The sequence below is a fragment of the Balaenoptera acutorostrata genome, chromosome 4 (genome assembly GCF_949987535.1).
Source record: "Balaenoptera acutorostrata chromosome 4, mBalAcu1.1, whole genome shotgun sequence".
Lineage (NCBI taxonomy): Eukaryota > Metazoa > Chordata > Mammalia > Artiodactyla > Balaenopteridae > Balaenoptera > Balaenoptera acutorostrata.
Window position 1 is genome coordinate 79,779,434 of NC_080067.1, and position 20,843 is coordinate 79,800,276.

A 20,843-nucleotide genomic window follows, 5' to 3' on the forward strand; every position below is an offset into this window, starting at 1 on the left:
TTTCATCTTGATAGCTGTTTTTTATTCAAGGTTTGCCTTGCATCTTCTAGTCCTGGTTTATCTACTCCTTTGCTGATGATCAAAATATCTGAGAGATATTCTACTTTAGTTTTACTGGGTCTGAATGAAACAGCTGAGACTGTAATCCAAGAAGGTAAGTATCACAATCTAGTGTTACCTGTTGTCTGGAAAATTATACTGTCAACAATATATTTATTTTTTAAGTCTTTATTGAATTTGTTACAATATTGCTTCTGTTTCATGTTTTTTTGGTTTTTTTGGCCACGAGGCATGTGGGATCCTAGCTCCGTGACCAGGGATCAAACCCGCGACCAGGGATCAAACCCACACCCCCTGCATTCGCAGGCGAAGTCTTAACCACTGGACCACCAGGAAGTCCCCAACAATATAATTTAAAGTGTTTTAAAAAAAAAGAAAAACAGTGGCTGTGATAGTAGCAAAGGGGAGTTGATTGGCAGAGTGCGAAACCTGAGGTCTCTTTTTTTTTTTTTTAAAAGGAAAATTTTTTTTTAATTAATTTATTTTTTTATTTATTTATGGCTGTGTTGGGTCTTCGTTTCTGTGTGAGGGCTTTCTCTAGTTGAGGCAAGCGGGGGCCACTCTTCATCGCGGTGCGCGGGCCTCTCACTATTGCGGCCTCTCTTGTTGCGGAGCATAGGCTCCAGACGCGCAGGCTCAGTAGTTGTGGCTCACGGGCCCAGTTGCTCCGTGGCATGTGGGATCTTCCCAGACCAGGGCTCGAACCCGTGTCCCCTGCATTGGCAGGCGGATTCTCAACCACTGCACCACCAGGGAAGCCCCCTGAGGTTTCTTTTGATACTATTTGGTTTGGAGCCTTAAAAGGACATTGATACAAATATCTTCTTTTTTAATAGTCAAGAAATAAAAGAGTAAGTTTTAAATAATGGTAGAGCTTTTGAGGGAAAAAAGGCTAAGAAACCTCTGAAAAAGTCTATTCATTAGAGAGAAAACCTAAGTGCACACCAGTTTTTATGAAGCCTTTGAGGGGGAGGGTGGTGCAGAAATGGTTTTCAGGGGACTTCCCCGGTGATCCAGTGGTAGAGAATCCACCTTCCAAAGCAGAGGACGCGGGTTCGATCCCTGGTCGTGGAACTAAGATGTCACATGCTGCAGGGCAACTAAGCCCATGCACCACAACTACTGAGCCTGCGCGTCACAGCTAGAGAGCCCACGTGCTACAAACTACAGAGCCCACATGCTCTGGAGCCCTCACCCCACAACTAGAAAGAGAAAACCCGCATACCACAACTAGAGAGAAGCCCATGCGCTGCAACAAAGATCCCTCGTGCAGCAACTAAGACCCGATGCAGCCAAAAATAAATAAATAAATAAAAATAAATGTAAAAAGAAATGGCTTTCTAAAAATGTAGGCCATAAACAGAGGGTTAATAGGGATAATGAAGTGAAAATCAATACCAAAGTTACTTCAAAATTGATAATAGGAAATGAGAGATAACAGAACAAATAAACGATTTGTTCAGAAGACCTAAAGATAGTATCTCAGAAGAAAGGTTAGTGACCTTTTTTAGACAATTCTTCCGAATATATTTTTCAAATATTATTCTAACTTCTGTGTAGGGAATGATGAAGATTCCCTGATTGGAAGCATAAACTTGTTCAAATAGCTAGGCAGTGAAAAGCTGATATTAGGCCATACTTTGTAACTTTCTAAACTGCTAATAGTGTTAGTCATCCTAATGGTACTAATTTCTAACTGCCTAGGTTGTAGCCCAAACATTGTTTTGCAAGTCACTTGCTTAAAACTCAGGATGCATTTTCCCATAGAGGTAGATTAGGCATAAGGTTAGGCCCTAATGACCACAGAAGCTCAATAAATCCACTCTGTACTTGAAATATAATGCAAATGACATTATTAACCCTAACCATCAGGTGTAAGGAGGTATGTAATGTGCTTAATGTCCTACCTAGGACTATGGTCTCCCATCTGGGATCTTGGCATACAAGAGACTGCCTGAGACACGGTCTCCTGGAGGGAAGGAGTGGGTGATGTGGTTGGATCAGTTGGGAGGGGGAAGAACAGGCTTAGAGCTCCAGAGGGTTAGGGTCTCCCAGTGGTTGATTCTGGACATAATTGTACATTCCAGGCCAAATATCTAATTACTCTCTTTATATTTTTAATAGTTTAGGCACCCCAGGAGAAACGACAATTTCTTATACATAACTTCTTTTTTTTTTTTGCTTGAGAAAGATGACTTCTATTTAGCTGTTTTAGCTCAGTAACTTTTGGTGTTGCCCAGGTAATTCTTACCTGTACTTCAGCTTGCCTTTCTCTTTTGACATTAAGTAGCTGTTTTTGTAGAGATTTTATCTTTTTTCTTCCATTTTTCTCCCTAGGAGAAATAAGAATAATTTGTATTTAGAGTAGTGCTTCTCAAACTTTAGGGTGCATAGGGATCGCCTAGAAGCTAAGAAAGAGATTCCTGGGCTCTACCCCAGAGATTCTCATTCATTTGGTCTGGGTTGGGGGCCCTGGAATTTGTATCTCTACCAAGTTCCCAGGTGGTGCTAATGGTGCTGGTCCATGCAGCAAACTTTCAGTAACACTTTAAAAAAAGACTGTGTTATCTCTAAAATAGCTGCTGCTGAGAAAAAGCTAAGAAGAAGAGGAACAGGAAGAGGAAAAAGAAGACTCCTTTCTATTCTGAGCACCTCTCAATAACCTTATGTGGTAGTCTTTATCATTACCCCTATTTTACAGATGAGGAAAATGCATGTAGAATGCTGAGGTAACTTGCTGTGGAGGACATGAGAATGTGCCTCACAGACCTCCAAGTACAGGCAATGTAAGCAAGTAAGGGTCCCAGCTCTAGGCTCTGAACTCCTTCACTGTGTGTGGTCTGAGGCCACACTTCCCACTGACTGCTCCCAGCCAAGTTTTGAGTGTGGCAGGGATAAGATCATCCCTTCCTGGGAGACCGAGGACTTTTCTGATGCTTGACTTTGGCTCAAGGGCTCCCTGATGACCTTGCCAAAGCATCCTTAGACTGCAGGGCAGTATCTTCCACTCAACCTTCGTCTCCTTCACTTAGGGTGAGTCCAGCATTGAATCCAAAGGCTCACTCCTCATTTTCTCTCACATAGGTGTTTCCCTGATAAAATCTTTACATTAATAATGTCATCTTGGCATCTATCTCTCAGAAGACACAGACTAACACACTTGCCATGGTCACACAAATAGTAAATGGCAGAGCAGAATTCAAACTCAGTACTGTCTGAATGAGAATTTAACTATTTTATGTTGTTTCTGTTTGCTCTCAGAAACAGAATTCTGCTTATCTCCAGCAATCCCATTATTAGGTTTAAAATAAAATAACAGAACTATACAAGAAAAAACAAAACAATACCTATCTTAGCTTGGGCTGCTATAACAAAAATATCATAGATTGAGTGGCTTACGAACAAAGAAACTGATTTCTCACAGTTCTAGAGGCTATTAAGTCCAAGATCCAGGTGCTATCAGATTCAGCGTCTGGTGAGAACCAGCTACCTGGTTCACAAATGGCCATTTTCATTTGTATCTATATATGACAGAAGGGGAGAGGGAGCTCTGCTCCGTCTCTTTTATAAGGGCACTAATCCCATTGATGAAGGCTCCACCCTCACAACCTAATCACCTACCAAAGGTCCCACCTCCTAATACCATCACATTAGGGGTCAGGATTTCCAAAAACTAAGGGGCAGGGGGCAAGAACATTCAGTCTATAGCAACAACAACAAAAACACTTATCACTAAATTGCAGCTAGAGAAATACTGCTACTCAGGAATTTTTAGAAAGCATGAACTTGCGCTTCTCTGGTTGCGCAGTGGTTAAGAATCCGCCTGCCTATGCAGAGGACGTGGGTTCGATCCCTGGTCTAGGAAGATCCCACATGTCGCGGGACAACTAAGCTTGTGTGCCACAACTACTGAGCTTGTGTTCTAGAGCCCATGCTCTGCAACAAGAGAAGCCACCACAATGAGAAGCCCATGCACTGCAATGAAGAGTAGCTCCTGCTCAACGCAACTAGAGAAAGCCCATGCACAGCAATGAAGACCCAACGCAGTCAAAAATAAATAACTAAAATAAATAAATTTATAAAAAAAGAAAGCATGAACTTAACTAGAATCTTGAGATTGTCATTGCCAAAACAAACCATAGATTATGCACTACCCGTTTATAGTACCTATATTGTACTTTATATATTGTAGACAGATAACTGAAGCCCAGAAATTGAGTTATTGTCCCAGCAGAACTAGGAATAAAACCCAAATTTCTGACTTCTACTTATCTTCATTCAAAAGCAAAAATTTGATTTGCTTTAGAAATCTAAGACTTCCAGTGAGAATTTTATAGAACTTTAAAATGCAGCAAAGCAAATAAAACTAAAATTACTCTGACCTGGCAATGATATTATAGAAATGCATTTTGTTTTCCCTTTCTTTGCCCAAAGCTTTCAGGAGATTGGTGAAAGTGCCTGAATCTTGCAACTCCTGCATGGTTTCTGTAATTACATCACTGAAAAATTGTCTGTAAGGAGAAACAAAAAAGATGAATTAATAAGATATATTTCCCTACATTCCCAAAGGGCTACAGAAATCACACAAGACCCAGAAGGAACATCATAACTAAGTTGGAATTATTCTTGGAATGCAAAAATAGTTTAGTATTAGAAAATCTATTAATGGAATTCCTCACATTAATAAAGACAAAAGGAGAAAAAAGCCATATGATCAGCACATCATTTAAAAACAAACAACAGGGACTTCCCTGGTGGCGCAGTGGTTAAGAATCCGCCTGCCAATGCAGGGGACACGGGTTTGAGCCCTGGGCCAGGAAGATTCCACATGCTGCAGAGCAACTAAGCCCGTGCGCCACAACTACTGAGCCTGTGCTCTAGAGCCCGCGAGCCATGACTACTGAGCCCACGTGCCACAGTACTGAAGCCTGCGTACCTAGAGCCTGTGCTCCACAAGAAGAGAAGCCACCGCAATGAGAAGCCCACGCACTGCAACAAAGAGTAGCCCCTGCTCACCACAACTAGAGAAAGACGGTGTGCAGCAACAAAGACCCAACACAATAAATAAATAAATAAATAAATAAATATTTAAAATTTTAAAAAAATTTTTTAAAAATAAAAACAAACAACAAAAACTCTTAGCAAACTAGAAATAAAAGAGAAATTCCCTAACCTGAAAAGGTTTACATACCAAGGACTAACAGACCTGGAATGTACAGCATGATACTATGTATAAAACATTTAAGAACATGTAAAACTATATGTATTGCTTAAATAAAACACCCAGATACCTAATAAAAGTATCACAATATGCAAGAGTATAATAAAAAACAAATTCAGAAGAAATATTTGGGGAAAGGGTGAGGGAACTAGAATCAAAGGCTTCAGTTGTATCCTAAGTATTTTATTTGAAAAAACACTCTAAAGCAATCATGTAAAATGTTAAGATTTGGTGGTTACATGCATAAGGATTATTTTATTCTTTATAATTTTCTGCATTTTTGATATATTTCATAATTTTGAAAAAGTTAAATCACTTAAAAATTTTTTTGTTTAAAGAGCTAATACAACACATTTTAGAGATGAGTAAACCCAGGCTCAGGAAGGTTAAATGCCTTGCCCAAGGTCACATAACTAGTTTGAAAAAGAACTAGAACTATTTAATCCAGATTCCTGACTCCTAGTCCATTGCTTTTTATAGTATTCTCCTAGGTAGAGAATTTTTAAAACTGCTATTTAATGTTTTGATCTAGAATCAGTAAGAACTACACTTACTGTTTTACATAATAATTTATTACCAATAGTTCACACAAAAAGATTCAATAACTATATTAAGAAAATAAATACAATGGAGTCAAGAAATCAATTAAAAAATATGATCCAACACACTGAGAATGAAATGACATTAACTAGCAGCTTATAAACAGGACACTGTCTGTCATGTATGCAAATCTGTACCAGATTGTTTTTAGCAAGAGACAATACCCTTCTGGTGAGGGCCTAAAGCAGGGGTCAGCAAGTTTTTCTGTAAGGGGACAAATAGTAAATATTTTTGGTTTTGCAGGACATAAACTCTCTGTTGAAACCACTCAACTCTGCTGTTATCCCATGAAAGCAGCCATAGATGATATGTAAACAAATGGGCAATGCTGTATTCCACTAAAACTTATTTTCAAAAATAGACTACAGGCTGGATTTGGCTAATGGCTCTGGGTAATTGCTACAAACCCTTATTTACCAAAAATTCTTACAGTAAGGTTATACCCTCTTTTAACTTAACAGGCTTCTTTGTCAGCAAGCCAGTTGACAACAAAAAACTGAATAATGAGACAATGGAAATTGAGACTGCTTTTAAGAAACCCTCAGGATTAAAGCAGTTTAAAATTTGGCTACTTTGACAGTGTCTGTCTCTTACTAATGGATAAAGTATCACAATAGCTACCAATTTGTGTCAAGCACTTGGCTGAACCTTCCTGCTAATCCTTACATTAATGTTGCAAAGTTGCTATCATTATTCTCATTTATTTATTTATTTAATAAATTTATTTATTTATTTATATTCGGCTGCAATGGGTCTTCGTTGCTGCACGCAGGCTTTCTCTAGTTGCGGCGAGCGGGGGCTACTCTTCGTTGTGGTGCGCGGACTTCTCATTGCAGTGGCTTCTCTTGTTGTGGAGCACGGGCTCTTGGCGCACAGGCTTCGGTAGTTGTGGCACACGGGCTCAGTAGTTGTGGCTTGCGGGCTTAGTTGCTCCGTGGCATGTGGGATCTTCCCAGACCAGGGCTCGAACCCAGGTCCCCTGCACTGGCAGGCAGATTCCTAAACACTGCGCCACCAGGGAAGCCCCATTATTCTCATTTTTAAAAACTGTAAACAAAGGCTCAATAACTTGCCCAACCATACAGCCACCATACTTTCAACTGTACCACACTTCCCCTAGGTAGTCTTTGGCTAATCCTATTATCTGCAGTCACTCGGATACAATGACCAACCCATAAAAGAAGAGAGCAGTGAGCCACTCCTGCACCCACTCTTCAGCCATCTAGAAATACATTATCACATTTCCAAATATGCTCTCGTTCCTTACCTATCAATCTGAATTTTCTTCAGTGTCTCTGTATTCATTATGGTCTGCCTTGTAGGTTTTTTGAAGATAAGATCTTGCACTTTGTTAAACTGGCCTCCTTGTCTGATTTCTGGCAACTTGGGCTCTTCTTTATGTACGAATGGACCGGATATTTTTGAGGGTTTTGAGACCAGTGAAGGTTTTTCTAAGCTTTTTCCTTCTAAATGTATTTCTTTGTTATTCTTCTGAAAGCAATAAATGATGTTTTACGTTAAGACAGATTTTTAAAACATAAAGAAACAATGCTACATGAGGGCCTCTGCCTACATTTTGAACCTCTTATAATATTACCACCAGAAAATTACCCTTTTCTTCAGCCACATCAAACTACATGCTCTGCTGTTTTGTGTCTTCCTGACTTTAGACAACTTTCCCACTCTCTGTCATTCCCCAACCTGGTAAACTTTAAGACTATGACCAAAGGTAAAGTTCTCTGTGAAACATCTCTATTAGCAGACATTTACCATTTATAATTATTTGTATAAATATCTCCATTAGATTGTAAATTCTATGAGGGAAGGGACAGTGTCTTAGAGATCTTGGTGCACCTCAAATTCTTTTTGGAACAAGATGGGATATTAAATAAATGTGGCCATCTTTATAATCCCATTGTTTAAAAGAATGTCTAGGGTACAGTAAAGACTCAAATGTTCACTGAACACATGAATTTTAAATACAGTTGTCCCTTGGTATCTGTGGAGGACTAGTGCCAGGATCCACCCCCCACCCCTCAAGGAGACCAAGATCCACAGATGCTGATGGCCCTTACATAAAATGGCATAGTATTTGTTTATAACCTATGCACATCCTCTCATGTACTTTAAATCATCTCTAGGTTACTTATAACAACTAATACAATGTAAATACTATGTAAATAGCTGCCAGCACACAGCAAATTCAAGTTTTGCTTTTTGGAACTTTCTGGAATTTTTTTCTGAATATTTTCGATCCATGGTTGCTTGAATCTGCAGATGTGGAACCCGCAGATATGGAGGGCCCACTGTATAAAGAATGAAAGGAGAATCATACCAAAGAGTAGGAGTTGATAGTATATTTAGTGGTGTGATATAGATTTCAAAGTTCATGTGGGGAATTTTCAAACCCAAACTTGAATCCTAAGGGGTGAGCATTACCATAGGAACAGGATATGTCTTTCAATTGATGATTCCTATTTAATCTGTGGCTAAAATCTTGAGCCAATGCGAAGCCACATAACACAGCAATTATGCTGTGCATATGGACTCTGAAACCAGACTTCCGTGTTTAAATCCTGGCCCTATCTGTTACTTTAAACAGATAAACCACATTGACTTTAGGCAACTACTTAACATCTCTATGCCTCCATCTTCCCATTGATAAAATAGGGATAATAATAGTACTTGCTCTCCAGTAGTTATTATGAGGATGGAAGGAAGGAAGGAAGGAAGGAAGGAAGGGAGGGAGGGAGGGAGGAGGGAAATAAGAGAGAGAGGGAGAAAGAAAGAAAGAGAAAGAAAGAAAGAAACAAAGAAAGAAACAAAGAAAGAAACAAAGAAAGAAACAAAGAAAGAGAAAGTATTTAGAACAGTACACAGAACTATGCAAGTTTAGCATTTGATATGATTACTTAAATTCTTGTGCTGATCCTATGCACAGAAGAGTTTCATACGCATATTGATACATAAAAGCCTAGGTCTTCCTTAGCTGAACTTCAATTAGACCAGAAATGTTAAAAAAAAAACAACAACTATCCATAAAAGTTAATAAACACAGACTCAACAGCATTTTTCCTTATATCAACCATAAGCAAAGATTCAGATCTGAGGAAAACATTTGTAGGCAAGTACAAAACAAAATGCTGCCTTAAATAAGAATTAAATTTTAAAATACTCCTTTAAATTAAAATTTATGATTGACTACAAAGAGAACAGACACCATAGAATTTCAACAGTTAAACTGAAATTTATCTGTACATAAGGAAAACGTTAAGTACGTGGATGGTTATTACTCTAGATTTTGTCTAGGGAGGGAATGGGAAATGTAAGGCCTGGAAAGTTTGTTTTTTCTGATCCCCCTAACCATTGTTCCTCTACCTTTGTTCTTGGGCATCTGGAAAAGGAAGCAAACGTGTTAAACAGCCTGATGTACTGATTGCCAGAAATAAATATGAATTTTCAGAAGAGAACTTAAAGGAACTAGCTAAACATTCTGGTCCATTCACTTCCTTGTACAGTAGGGTATTAGGTCCTAAGGGAAAAGATAAGAAAAACAGTATTCCGGGCAAGGGAGCTCTTTCCAAACTTTGGACCAATTACTCCCACTTCTGGTAGAACTTGGTACATTAGTATATTTTTCATCATTCCATTCCATGATTCTAATGAATGAAAAACTCTTTGGAAATATCTTTAGCTATAAAAATGGTTGTGAAAGAGGGATAATGCTAACTAAATTTTCATCCCAGGGTTGTTATTGTAAGGCTCAACCATGTGAAGCTTTTGGAGAAAGAAAGCATTCACATTCACACTAAGATTTTTAATTATATATACTATGCCCTATAGGGCAATGGTACTGTAAAAATTTATGAGTTAGAACAACTATAGTACTATAAAGTAAAAAAACAAAAAATTATTTTAAGGGTCACCATTTTTAAAAGTTATAGAACTAACATATTGAGAAAGGGGCTTTTAAGCTGCTATTAATCAAAACAAGAGTACAAACCTTTACTCTTTATACTGCTATAAAATCATAAGCAAGGTCTCTGTTAAGTCAGAAAATTTTGTGGATGAAGATCATAAACCAGAATAAAACTGCAAAAGTTTTGTTCTTTTATTTACTGGAGTGGTGACCACTACTGAATGTTGTTTATAAATTTGGGTTTTTCCTTCTCTCTTGAGTTTCTATGATGGAAAATTACCCTTTTTAAAGCCTGACAGTAAATATCATTGATAAAACTTTATCTTGTTAACTGAATATCTTCCCTCTTTATTTTTGATTCTTACTGAAGGAGACAATAGAAAGGTGTTACACTAGTCTCTTTTGTACTATTTGTTAACTAGCTTAATTTAAGAATTAGACTCATTTTAAAAGCATTGAAAGGCTTAGTTCTTGGGTTTCCAATATCTTTGCTTTTCATAAGTTAATAAGGAAACTAATTCCTATAATACCCATTAATGTTTTAAAAGTACCTCAAAACTCATAGAATGTTAGTATTAGAAGGGATCATTTAGTTAAAACTCCATCACACTACTGAAGCCCACACGCCTAGAGCCCAGCGCTCCACAACAAGAGAAGCCACCACAATGAGAAGCCCGTGCACTGCAACAAAAAATAGCCCCTGCTCGCTGCTGGCTGCAACTAGAGAAAGCCCACGCACAGCAACGAAGACCCAGCACAGCCAAAAAATAAATAAAATTAAAAAAAAAAAAACTCTATCACAATTTACAAATGAGAAAACTAAGACCAAGAAAGCGAAATGAATTGCCCATAGCACACAACTAAACCATAAAGGTCCCCAACTCTAAATCCAGTGTTCTATTAAAATTTTGTATAAACTTTTAAAACTTTAATAAAAGCTGTATAAACCCAGGTTATACATATACATATAGTAATAATAATAACTTTAAAATCGTAAGGGGCGGGCTTCCCTGGTGGCGCAGTGGTTAAGAATCCGCCGGCCAATGCAGGGGACACAGGTTTGAGCCCTGGTCCAGGAAGATCCCACATGCCACGGAGCAGCTAAGCCCATGTGCCACAACTGCTGAGCCTGCGCTCTAGAGCCCGCAAGCCACAACTACTGAGCCCGCATGCCACAACTACTGAAGCCTGCACGCCTGGAGCCCATGCTCCGCAACAAGAGAAGCCACCGCAATGAAAAGCCCACGCACTACAACGAAGAGTAGCCCCCACTCGCCGCAACTAGAGAAAGCCTGCGAGCAGCAACAAAGACCCAATGCAGCCAAAAATAAATAAAATAAAATCAATTTAAAATCGTAAGGGGCATTTAAATGGAAATTTAATTTTCTAGTCACAATACATATGGACTTCTTTTCTGTTAGACATGAAAATCAATTTACCCTCTCATTTTTATAGCTATTTTCATTTGTCATAGAATCAGAAATAAGAATATATTCTGGGGACTTCCCTGGTGGCGCAGTGGTTAAGAATCCGCCTGCCAATGCAGGGGACGTGGGTTTGAGCCCTGGTCCGGGAAGATCCCACATGCCACAGAGCAACTAAGCCCGTGCGCCACAACTACTGAAGCCCAAGTGCCTAAAGCTCATGCTCCGCAACAAGAGAAGCCAGTGCAATGAGAAGCCCACGCACCACAACAAAGAGTAGCCCCCACTCACCGCAACTAGAGAGTCCGCGTGCCAGCAATAAAGACCCAACGCAGCCAAAAACAAATAAATTTTTTTAAAAAAAGAATATATTCTGTACAAATTATATAATGCAATTTTGGTAAACGTAATAAATATGTATTTGTATTTATAAATTGTTTCTATTTTATATCTACAACCCAAGTTATTAAAATTTATAAGAGCTTAAGAATTCATATAGATCTTGTTCACTACCAAGCTGAGTTTTTTGATAACTCAGTGGTCCTTTGAGGAGGAGTCCGTAACATCATTGAAAATGTAATGGCTGACACAATGATGTGGCTGGATATTTAAAAAGGCAGATTGCAACATATTTAGCAATAACAAAGTCATTTTAGATGAAAGCAATGTTGACAGGGTCCAGTTGAATTTCCTCCCCCTAGTGTTCAGTTAGCTTTTAGCAGCTGAGAAATACAAGATAGGTAAGATGACACAATTACTTGTTCCATCTCCTCAGTATATATATTGTATTTATATTGATTTATCTATAGGCTTTTTAGAATAATGCCAATATATTGGAAGAAAAGGATATTCTGATTGGTAATGTACCTTGAGCTATGTCTATTTCACTCCATTGAGAGTATATATCTCAGATAATTATTGTAGCCCTTTATCTGATATGAAGGTGCTATTTCCCAAGTTAAATTGAATGGCATAGGTACTGACAATGATGGAGAAATAAAAAGAAAAGAAAGCAAAAATTAAGTAATGCTGAATGTATATACCACGCTGATGCTTTTTCTTTTTTCATACTGAACTGGCATGATATAGTTTAGAATAGAGAGCTGGTCTGTGGTGTCCTCCAGAACTGCAGAGATCCTCAGTACATCTAGAAAGGAGAGTGGCTCTGTGATTTCTGGGATGATTTCTACGGCTGTTTCTTTGGCTGTTTCTTCATTTTCTTCTATAGCAGTAGGTGGTTCCTCTGTCACTGCCACTGTCACCTCAGAATGCCAAATTTTTGGAGGAAGATTTGAGGCTTCCAGCTGACCTCTAAAGAACGAAGGAAAAAATAAGTCAGCCACCAAATGTTTAAAAATTACTTAAACTCAGAAGCAGAGGCAGGATGTAGATTGGCTCCTACAAAGTCCATTTTGTCATATAATATAACCAAGATAATGAACAAAAGTAGTTTGCAGATGATTCTGCTAAATACCTCCCAGTAACATTCTGACCTCCCAAAGAAAAGCAACCTACTGTTTAATAAAGATATGTAGCCTGGGCTATTTGGCTATGCTTAACCAATTTGAACTTGGACTAAAATAAACTTTTTTCTAGCAACATCTTTAGATGCCAACCAAAACTGTCTCATGGTTAGTGAAAAATAGAATGTAGTAGCCAGTCTCCAAGGTGGACCACATGATTCTCACCTTCTTGTACTCTTGCCCTTTGGTAGTCTTCCCCACATTGAATAGGACTAACCTATGTAACCAAAAGAATATTGTGGTTTCCAAGGCTAGGTGATTTTGAGACATTAAAGTTTCTCCATTATTCTCTCATATCTCTCACTCTGTGGGAATCCAGATGCCTTGTCACAAGGACACTTAAGGAGCCCTGTGAAAAGGTTCATGAGGGTGAGGAACTAAGGCCTCTTGCCAACAGCCAGCATCAACCTGCCAGCTCTGTAAATGAGCCATCTTGGAAGTGGATCCTCTAGCCCCAGTCAACTCTTCAGATGATTGCAGCCCTGGCCAACTCTGACTTATGAGAAATCCCCAAACAGAACCATACAGTTAAGCTGCTCCCAAATTCTTAAACCATCCAAGCAAGCTACCCCTAAATTCCTGACCCACAGAAATTGTGTGAAATAATAAATGTTTATATTTTAAATCACTAAGTTTTAGGGTAATTTGTTACACAGCCATAGGTAAACAATACACGGAAATTTAACATAAGGCATTTCACACATATATATATTTTATATATATACATATGAATATATAATAAATTGGAATTTGAAACATACTCTTCCATTCTTCTTGAGTTAGTTTTGTTAACCTCCTTGGTACATTTATAATCTCACAAAAATGCAGTCACCTAAAGTGGGAAGAAAACATTGAGATTAGTTTAAGGGAATGTTGAATGACATTTAAGTTATTTCTATACTCTTCCATTAAGAGAAAAAGAATTACAAGCGCTGTGGCTTATCCCCCCTTTTGGCTTAGCAGAGCAGTCCCGGAGATGGAAGAACCACTGCCACCGTGTGGCACAGGTGTATTAAGTAGTCAGCTTAATTATTGGCAGATAAATATAATCTTCGAGTTTCTTAAGGTAAATTAGTGCCCAACGTGGCTTTTGTATGTTTTTTAATTATATTCTGAGTATTAATTGGTAATCTTTATATAACAGATTTACTTTTCTGTTATTCTGATTACTAAAATATTTGATGGCTCCATTTCCCTGATCTGCCAGATTAACAGAATTGATTGCACCCAGACTTAGAAAAACAACTGAGATTGCACTTAGAAAAACTGTATTTATCCTGAAAATCAGTTTAACACTGCTGTTAAGATGTTACCCTTCCTCAGTAAACCAAAGTCCTTTCTGCTTAAATAACCTTTACAATGAGAACACCCTATGGAGATTTTTGCTCTATACTGAATGAATAATGAATGGTAAGTTTCCAGTGTGATTTTGTCCACAGTAAAGTGATCCTGAGGAGGGTGGTTACAAGTATGTCTCATGCAACAAACATCTTATATGCAAAAATTAAAGAATCTTTATGTAAACTGAAAAAAAGATACTCCAAACTAGCCACATTTTCTGGTTCAAGGGCAGTCTTAGGAGGAAGTAGCATGGTGTTAAGATTTTGTTCTTTTGCTGTGTTGCTGTTTCTTTATTTTTCCATTTTTTAGGCCTGGGGCATAGGTAAGTGTGCCTCACATAGGTAAGATAGGACTATGCTTATGTAGAATCCAGTGCTTTCGTTCTGTTATGGCTTCTCATTCCTCAATACTAGAAACTCAGGAGTCATTTCTGCTTCTTTCCTGTCATCCTGACATCAGCATTCCCCCAATTCAAACCACCATGAGGTCCTGTGGATTTTACCTTCAATTTCCATCTCCCCCAACACCATGCTGAATCTAGCTGTTGTTTCTTGCCTCAACTACTCTAACAGCTTCCAAATTTTAAAAAATTAATTAACTATTTTTGGCTGCATTGGGTCTTTCTCTAGTTGCAGAGAGCAGGGGCTAGTTTTCGTTGCGGTGCACGGGCTTCTCATTGCAGTGGCTTCTCTTGTTGCAGAGCATGGGCTCTAGGTGCGCGGGCTCAGTAGTTGCGGTGCGCGGGCTTAGTTGCTCTGCGGCATGTGGGATCTTCCCAGACCAGGGCTCTAACCCGTGTCCCCTGCATTGGCAGGCTGATCTTTTTTTTTTTTTAGAAATTCACGTTCTTTTATTTATTTATTTATTTATTTATGACTGTGTTGAGTTTTCGTTTCTGTGCGAGGGCTTTCTCTAGTTGCGGCAAGTGGGGACCACTCTTCATCGCGGTGCGCGGGCCTCTCACCATCGCGGCCTCTCTTGTTGCAGAGCACAGGCTCCAGACGCGCAGGCTCAGTAATTGTGGCTCACGGGCCCAGTTGCTCCGTGGCATGTGGGATCTTCCCAGACCAGGGCTCGAACCCGTGTCCCCTGCATTGGCAGGCAGATTCTCAACCACTGCGCCACCAGGGAAGCCCCTGGCAGGCCGATCTTAACCACTGCGCCAGCAGGGAAGCCCCTCAGCTTCCAAATTAAAAGTGATCTTTTTGAAATGAAGAACTCATCTTTTAAAATTGAAAATCTCATCATGTCTCTCCTTAGAACCCTTCAATGGTTTCTCACTAACTTGGGAAAAAAAGTAAAATTCTTAACTTGGACCATAGGGCCTGCATGATCTGGGCTACTCTGTTTCTCTCCAGATCCATCTGGCACTGCCCTTTTATTGGTCTCATGGCTCCAGCTTCAATGGGCTTCTTTCTCCTATGGAATCATGCTCCCTTCCAACTCAGGGTCTTTGCATATGCTATTCTTTCAAGTTGAGTGACTCTTCCCCTCACCTCTTCACCACTAGTCCATCAGGTATTAGCTTAAATCAGTGGCATATTTCTAGGTATCTGCCATTTGCCCCATCTGGAGCCAATCTCCACAGAGAAAATTTTTTCTCACATTACCTTCTAATGTGCCATATATTTTACTCGCTCATTGTCTTGCTCCCCCTACTAGGATGTAAGTTCCATGAGGGCAGAGTTTTCTGTTGTTCTGTTTACTGCAGCCTCCTCCGAGCCAAGAACAAAATTTCGTACATGGTAGTCAGTCATTCAACAAACTGCTGACAAATGGAATGAATCCATAGGGCAACACAAATAAATGTGCAATAATTAGGAAATGTAAATCTCTCACATCCACTAAGCTATCCCATTCTAGTCTACGAATATTTACTGAAGACCTATGGCACGTGACCACGGTGCTGCGCGCCGCGAGAGTTTGGCAGCTGAATGACTTCTCCTTAAAAGGCAACAAAGCCTTTTCAGGACAGTGCTCTTCACCCTCGGAGTCAAAATGAAGACTGGCGGTAAGAACTTAAGTCATTTCTGAAAAGAGATAAAGGAGTAGAAGGAGGAAAGGAGTAAGGGGGTGGTGGGGGACAAAATATAGAGAAGGAAGAGCTCTCTCCTCCTGCCTTTGTGCTCGCAGTCTTTCTCTTCCAGGATAGGATCCGAGAGTTTCCGTTCGCCCTACTGCTATGTGGTAAGAAGGAAAGATACCCCCTTGTTGGCGAATCAAATCTGGGGTATTCGAGGCGGGGGTAGTCCTCCAGTCCGGCTTCACTTTTCCCGCTACAGCACCCGACGCCGCCGGAACCAAGCTAAGGTGTTTCTATGGCAACGCACAGCTTCGGAGGACCTGTTCTTCTCCTTTAGCTGGCTACTATTTTGCCTCCCTCTGTTCCAAAGTATATAGTACATGTTGCAGTTTACAAAGATAAAAGGACTTAGGGAAAGAATTGTACGAGTGCTCTTGAACGTGGCTTATTTCAGTCAGAAGACGATTTCTGAGGCTTATTTTCTTGGCGGTGGCGGAAGATACCTAAATGGGGGGGGCAGGGCGGAGAGGCGTTTACCCACGAGGCCACGCGGCGGGGCCTTCTGTTTCTTTTTCAGCCATCTTGGACCCTGTGGAGGTGTGTGGCGTTCCCGCAGCTGAACTTTGGGGGCGAATAAGTGGGGTCGGCTCGGCTATATGCCTCTCATGAGATGCTGGTGCGGCTCCGAGGCTTTACCAGCTCATGATTTCTATGGATTCCAGCAACAGGGAGGACAGGATGGAGGAGATACGGGACTGATGGTGCTGGTCCCCTGACCTCCGAGAATGGGTGCTCCGGTAACTGGAGTTGCTTGCGGTCCCTAGCGGAGTAAAATATAAAATAGATGCATTTTGTCTGGCAGCAGTGGCACCTTTAGGCACGGTTCTTTGTTCATTTACTCCCACCTCAAACCTGGCTTTGCCTGTTTACTATGTCTTTCTTTAGTTTTTCTTTCCCATTCAGTGTTTAAAAGTCTTGTTCTCTGCGTGCTTCTCTGGCTCCTTGATCTTTTTTTCCCCCATGATCGTGGCGTGAACTTTCTTAAGGTTTTCTTTTGGGGTTTCTAGGAGTTACTTCCTGTAGTGTACTGTCTTGCTACTTTAGGTTTTGTCTTCCTTTGGGAATTTGCTTAGTTATCAGGTATTCTCTTGAGTTTGGGGCGCTATTCCAGAGGAGACTAGGTGGGAAACGCGCGTTGCAAGATTTTAAAATGATTATTTTTGTTTTAAGGCCTGCTGGGAACAGGACTTCTAAAACGACAAATATGTCTGGGAGGTATGCGTTTTAAATATCATTGCTTTGTACTTGTAGTTTGTTTATTAGGCGTGATCCTACATGTGAGTTTAAAACTGGTGGGGAAAAAATTAGATGTTTGCTATATAGGTAACTTTTAGGTGGTTGTCATTACAAGCCAAATCATACCTGTGGTTTGTTGAAGTTAAATGAGATCTTTTAACAGCTTATGATTAACAGTATATTTTGTCTTAGGCTGTGGTCCAAGGCCATTTTTGCTGGCTATAAGCGGGGTCTACGGAACCAGAGGGAGCACACAGCTCTCCTGAAAATTGAAGGTGTATATGCTCGAGATGAAACTGAATTCTATCTAGGCAAGAGATGTGCTTACGTGTACAAAGCAAAGAAGTAAGTTGATAGCATTGTGCTTTTTGAGTTTTCACTTGATTGGTCTCATTTGAAGTTTGTTAAGTAAATGGTATTGTTGTGGTTTCTACTTTGGGAGTTCAAGGAAATTCATGGTTAGTGTTGGATATAGGTGTCTTCTGCACTTAGAAAAATTACATTAATTTGTTTTAAGGAAGGCGTCAGGTCCTTGTATTATGATCTTAAGGTTTTATAGAGCATTTTTCATATCGCTTAATTCATTTTGTTGATCTCTTGAAGTTACAATTTTTATAGATGTTTAAAGATGTTATCTCTCTAGACCATTGGTTCTTAAACCCATTCTAGATCAATTAAAATCTCTGGGATAGAGGTGGGGCTGGGGTGGATGAAATGGGTGGACTATTGTGTATTTAACTTGTTTTTAAAAAGATCTTTGGGAACATGTTTTCATTTCCCCCATTCCCCTTTCCTCCTGCAACCAGAGTGATCCTTTAAATTTTTTAATTAAAAAATTTTTTTTGCCATGCGTGGTTTGCAGGATCTTAGTTCCCTGACCAGGGATTGAACCCGTGTCCTTGGCAGTGAAAGCATGGAGTCTTAATCACTGGACCACTAGGGATTTCCCAATCTTTTAAAATTATAAGTCAAATCATCTGTACATTGCTCAAATTCCAACTCTTCCCCATCTCATTTAGTAAAAGCTAAAGTCATTAAGGAGCTTCCAAGACCGTATGCATTCAGGGCTCCCTCTGTCCTCTCTTAACCCAGCTAGGATTCATCTCTTGGCATCGTCTTCCTTTCCACAAGCCAGGGACACAACCTCAGTTTTTAACACAAGCTGTTCCCTTACCTTCGAGTCTTTTTTTCCAGTGTTAGCTTCTTAGTAAGGCCTTCCCTGGCTATTTAAAATTACAAACAAGTTCCTCTCTCCCTACACTCAAAATATCCTCACATTTCTTGTCCCCCCCCTTCCCTCCCCCCTCCCCATATTACAGCTATTACCATTTAAGCTAGGGTTGAGGGTAACTGGTCTGGAAGTCACCTTGATTTTGTACCACACTATACTGGTTGTCTGGGTTCTCATACCTTTTTTAATCCTCTTTTAAAATCAGCAACACAGTAACTCCTGGTGGAAAACCTAACAAAACCAGAGTAATCTGGGGAAAGATAACTCGTGCTCATGGAAACAGTGGCATGGTTCGTGCCAAATTCCGAAGCAACCTTCCTGCTAAGGCCATTGGACACAGAATCCGTGTGGTAAGTACGTTATTAGCAACGTGGCACCTTTTGAATCAAACTAAGCTCACGGTGTTTGGCTTTGACTACTAAGGACTATTGTGATTATAAAATGTCACCAATAGATCATGCTGTAAAATTAGGGGCTACTGTGTAAATGTATTATGGAACATTTTTTGGCATTATAAGAAAAGTGAAGGCAAAGGGTTCAAATGGATTGTGCCTAGATTTCAGGTAATTGCTAAAGCTGTCTGGGGGTGGTGGGGAATAGCACAGTTGACCCTTGAACAACGCAGAGGTTAGGGGCACTGTGAGAAATCCACGTATAACTTTACAGTTGGCCTCTGCATCTGTGGATTCAGTCAACTGTGGATCATGTAGTAAGTATTTACTGAAAAAAAATCTGTATAAGTGGACCCGCACAGTTCAAACTTGTGTTGTTCGAGGGTCACCTATTTAAATGAACAATTTTCTGGCGAATATATTTATTGGGCTCTGAAGTAATTGCTAGAAAATAAAAATTCAACATACCTTTTCCTGGCATAATTAATATTTCTGATCTCTTCATCATGACAGTCTTGTTCAAATAGGTATTAGCCTTATTTTATAGAGGAAAACCAATGCTCATGTCCCAGGACTTCAACTCCAGATTCTGTGATATTTTTAACAGGATAGCTCCTGTTTTCTTCAGTTAGGATCTATTTTTAATAGACATGGCTACATCCTTGGGGTCACGGGGTACTTTTGAACCCTGCTGAGCAGTTGAGATTTCTCATCAGAGGAGGTTTTTACTATCGTTAGAGGAAGCAAAATTAAATGGACTCTCGGGTTCCCATTACTGGTTCTTAGTCAAAGAATGTTCACCTAGAAACTGAAGGCTCTAAAAATTTAGTTCCCTTCCCACGAGGATATAAGTCATTGGGTGCCTTTCAGAGATGGGTAATGGGACAATGGGAGATTTATTCATGTTGTGGTATTCAATAACTGTTTGTATATAACATGCACTTAATGACATTATGTTCTTTCCCCCCCCACCAGATGCTGTACCCTTCAAGGATTTAAACTTATTGAAAAGTAAATAAATAAAAGTGTGGATTTGTTCCCTTGTATTTTTGTTAACACGGCTTAAAAAATTCTTTGCCCTGAATTCTGTTGCTAAGTGCTTAAATGGTGGTGGTTATTGGGCATTTTCAGAGTATACGGGAGCCCAGAGAATATGGCAATTACAGGGATTTAGACAACAGGAGGGTTTTGATGAGGATAGGATGTATCTTAATATAAGACCTTAAATGTTGGGGGGAAGGTTACAAGTAAGCTTTAGTTGGGGACGGTGGAAAGGAGTATCTTGGAAGGTTTACAGTGATGGAGTGCTGGAACCTAGCCTATGAAAAGTTTTTGGACAAGTGGAGATACCCACAGAAAGGACAGAAGTCAATTTTTAGCCAGTATTGATACACACCATGAAACTTTTCCAGATTTCCACATCAAATGGATCTTCTATAACTTTTCCCCTTATTTCAGCTGTGGTACTGGTAACTGCCTCCCTCATTAAATTGAAGGAAACTGAAAATATCTTGACCTCCTAAAGTACCTTGTAGTAGCATGCACTTGTTTAATATAGATTGGTTGGGAAACTTGGGGCTTAAAAATGGTAGTTGGGAGAAATTTGAATGAGGATTATATTGATGGTATTTGGCAGCTCATTTGGATGAGATATCCTTGGGATTTGTGACTGGACAAAGCATCCAGTATATAACACTTGACTGGGAATAATGTCTAAGTTGAAAGTGTCCCTGAGTTGCCACATACCTTAAAAAATCTTGGTGGGGGGTGGTCAGGATTGCCTGGACAGGGTTGCTTTCCTTTGCTCCATGTT

The 20,843-nt window shown here is 39.7% G+C and overlaps 2 protein-coding genes across 4 annotated transcripts in view; one reads left to right on the forward strand and one right to left on the reverse strand.

Annotated features, from left to right (window-relative positions):
- Positions 1-16,376, reverse strand: part of IQCG (IQ motif containing G) — a 53,961-nt gene extending 37,585 nt beyond the window's left edge. Inside the window, exons 1-6 of the mRNA XM_057544961.1 lie at positions 16,293-16,376; positions 13,509-13,579; positions 12,268-12,535; positions 7,149-7,372; positions 4,443-4,571; positions 2,312-2,393 (exon numbers count right to left, since the gene is read on the reverse strand). Coding sequence (XP_057400944.1) covers positions 2,312-2,393; positions 4,443-4,571; positions 7,149-7,372; positions 12,268-12,535; positions 13,509-13,516 — 711 coding nt within the window. The 5' untranslated portion in view covers positions 13,517-13,579; positions 16,293-16,376. The remainder of the gene's footprint in view (positions 1-2,311; positions 2,394-4,442; positions 4,572-7,148; positions 7,373-12,267; positions 12,536-13,508; positions 13,580-16,292) is intronic.
- A 312-nt stretch (positions 16,377-16,688) lies between these two features.
- On the forward strand, positions 16,689-20,086 carry RPL35A (ribosomal protein L35a). Of its 3 annotated transcripts, none has more exons than XM_057544963.1 (5): positions 16,689-16,908; positions 17,342-17,386; positions 17,600-17,752; positions 18,844-18,988; positions 20,006-20,086. In XM_057544963.1, the coding sequence occupies exons 2-5, from the start codon at positions 17,376-17,378 to the stop codon at positions 20,027-20,029; spliced, it is 333 nt and encodes a 110-aa protein (XP_057400946.1). In that variant the 5' UTR covers positions 16,689-16,908; positions 17,342-17,375; the 3' UTR covers positions 20,030-20,086. The 3 variants fall into 3 exon arrangements, with proteins under 3 accessions (XP_057400946.1, XP_007198517.2, XP_057400945.1); XM_007198455.3 differs by having other exon boundaries at positions 16,689-16,708; XM_057544962.1 differs by having other exon boundaries at positions 16,690-16,787.
- The last annotated feature ends 757 nt before the right edge of the window (positions 20,087-20,843 follow it).

What these genes read in the sequence shown, in the direction of transcription:
- RPL35A (XM_057544962.1), top strand. Translation starts at nt 16,768, where the DNA reads ATGCCTCTCATGAGATGCTG. An exon ending in ACGACAAATATGTCTGGGAG is followed by an intron (nt 17,387 to 17,599) that starts GTATGCGTTTTA and finishes ATTTTGTCTTAG; the next exon opens with GCTGTGGTCCAAGGCCATTT. An exon ending in TACGTGTACAAAGCAAAGAA is followed by an intron (nt 17,753 to 18,843) that starts GTAAGTTGATAG and finishes TTTTAAAATCAG; the next exon opens with CAACACAGTAACTCCTGGTG.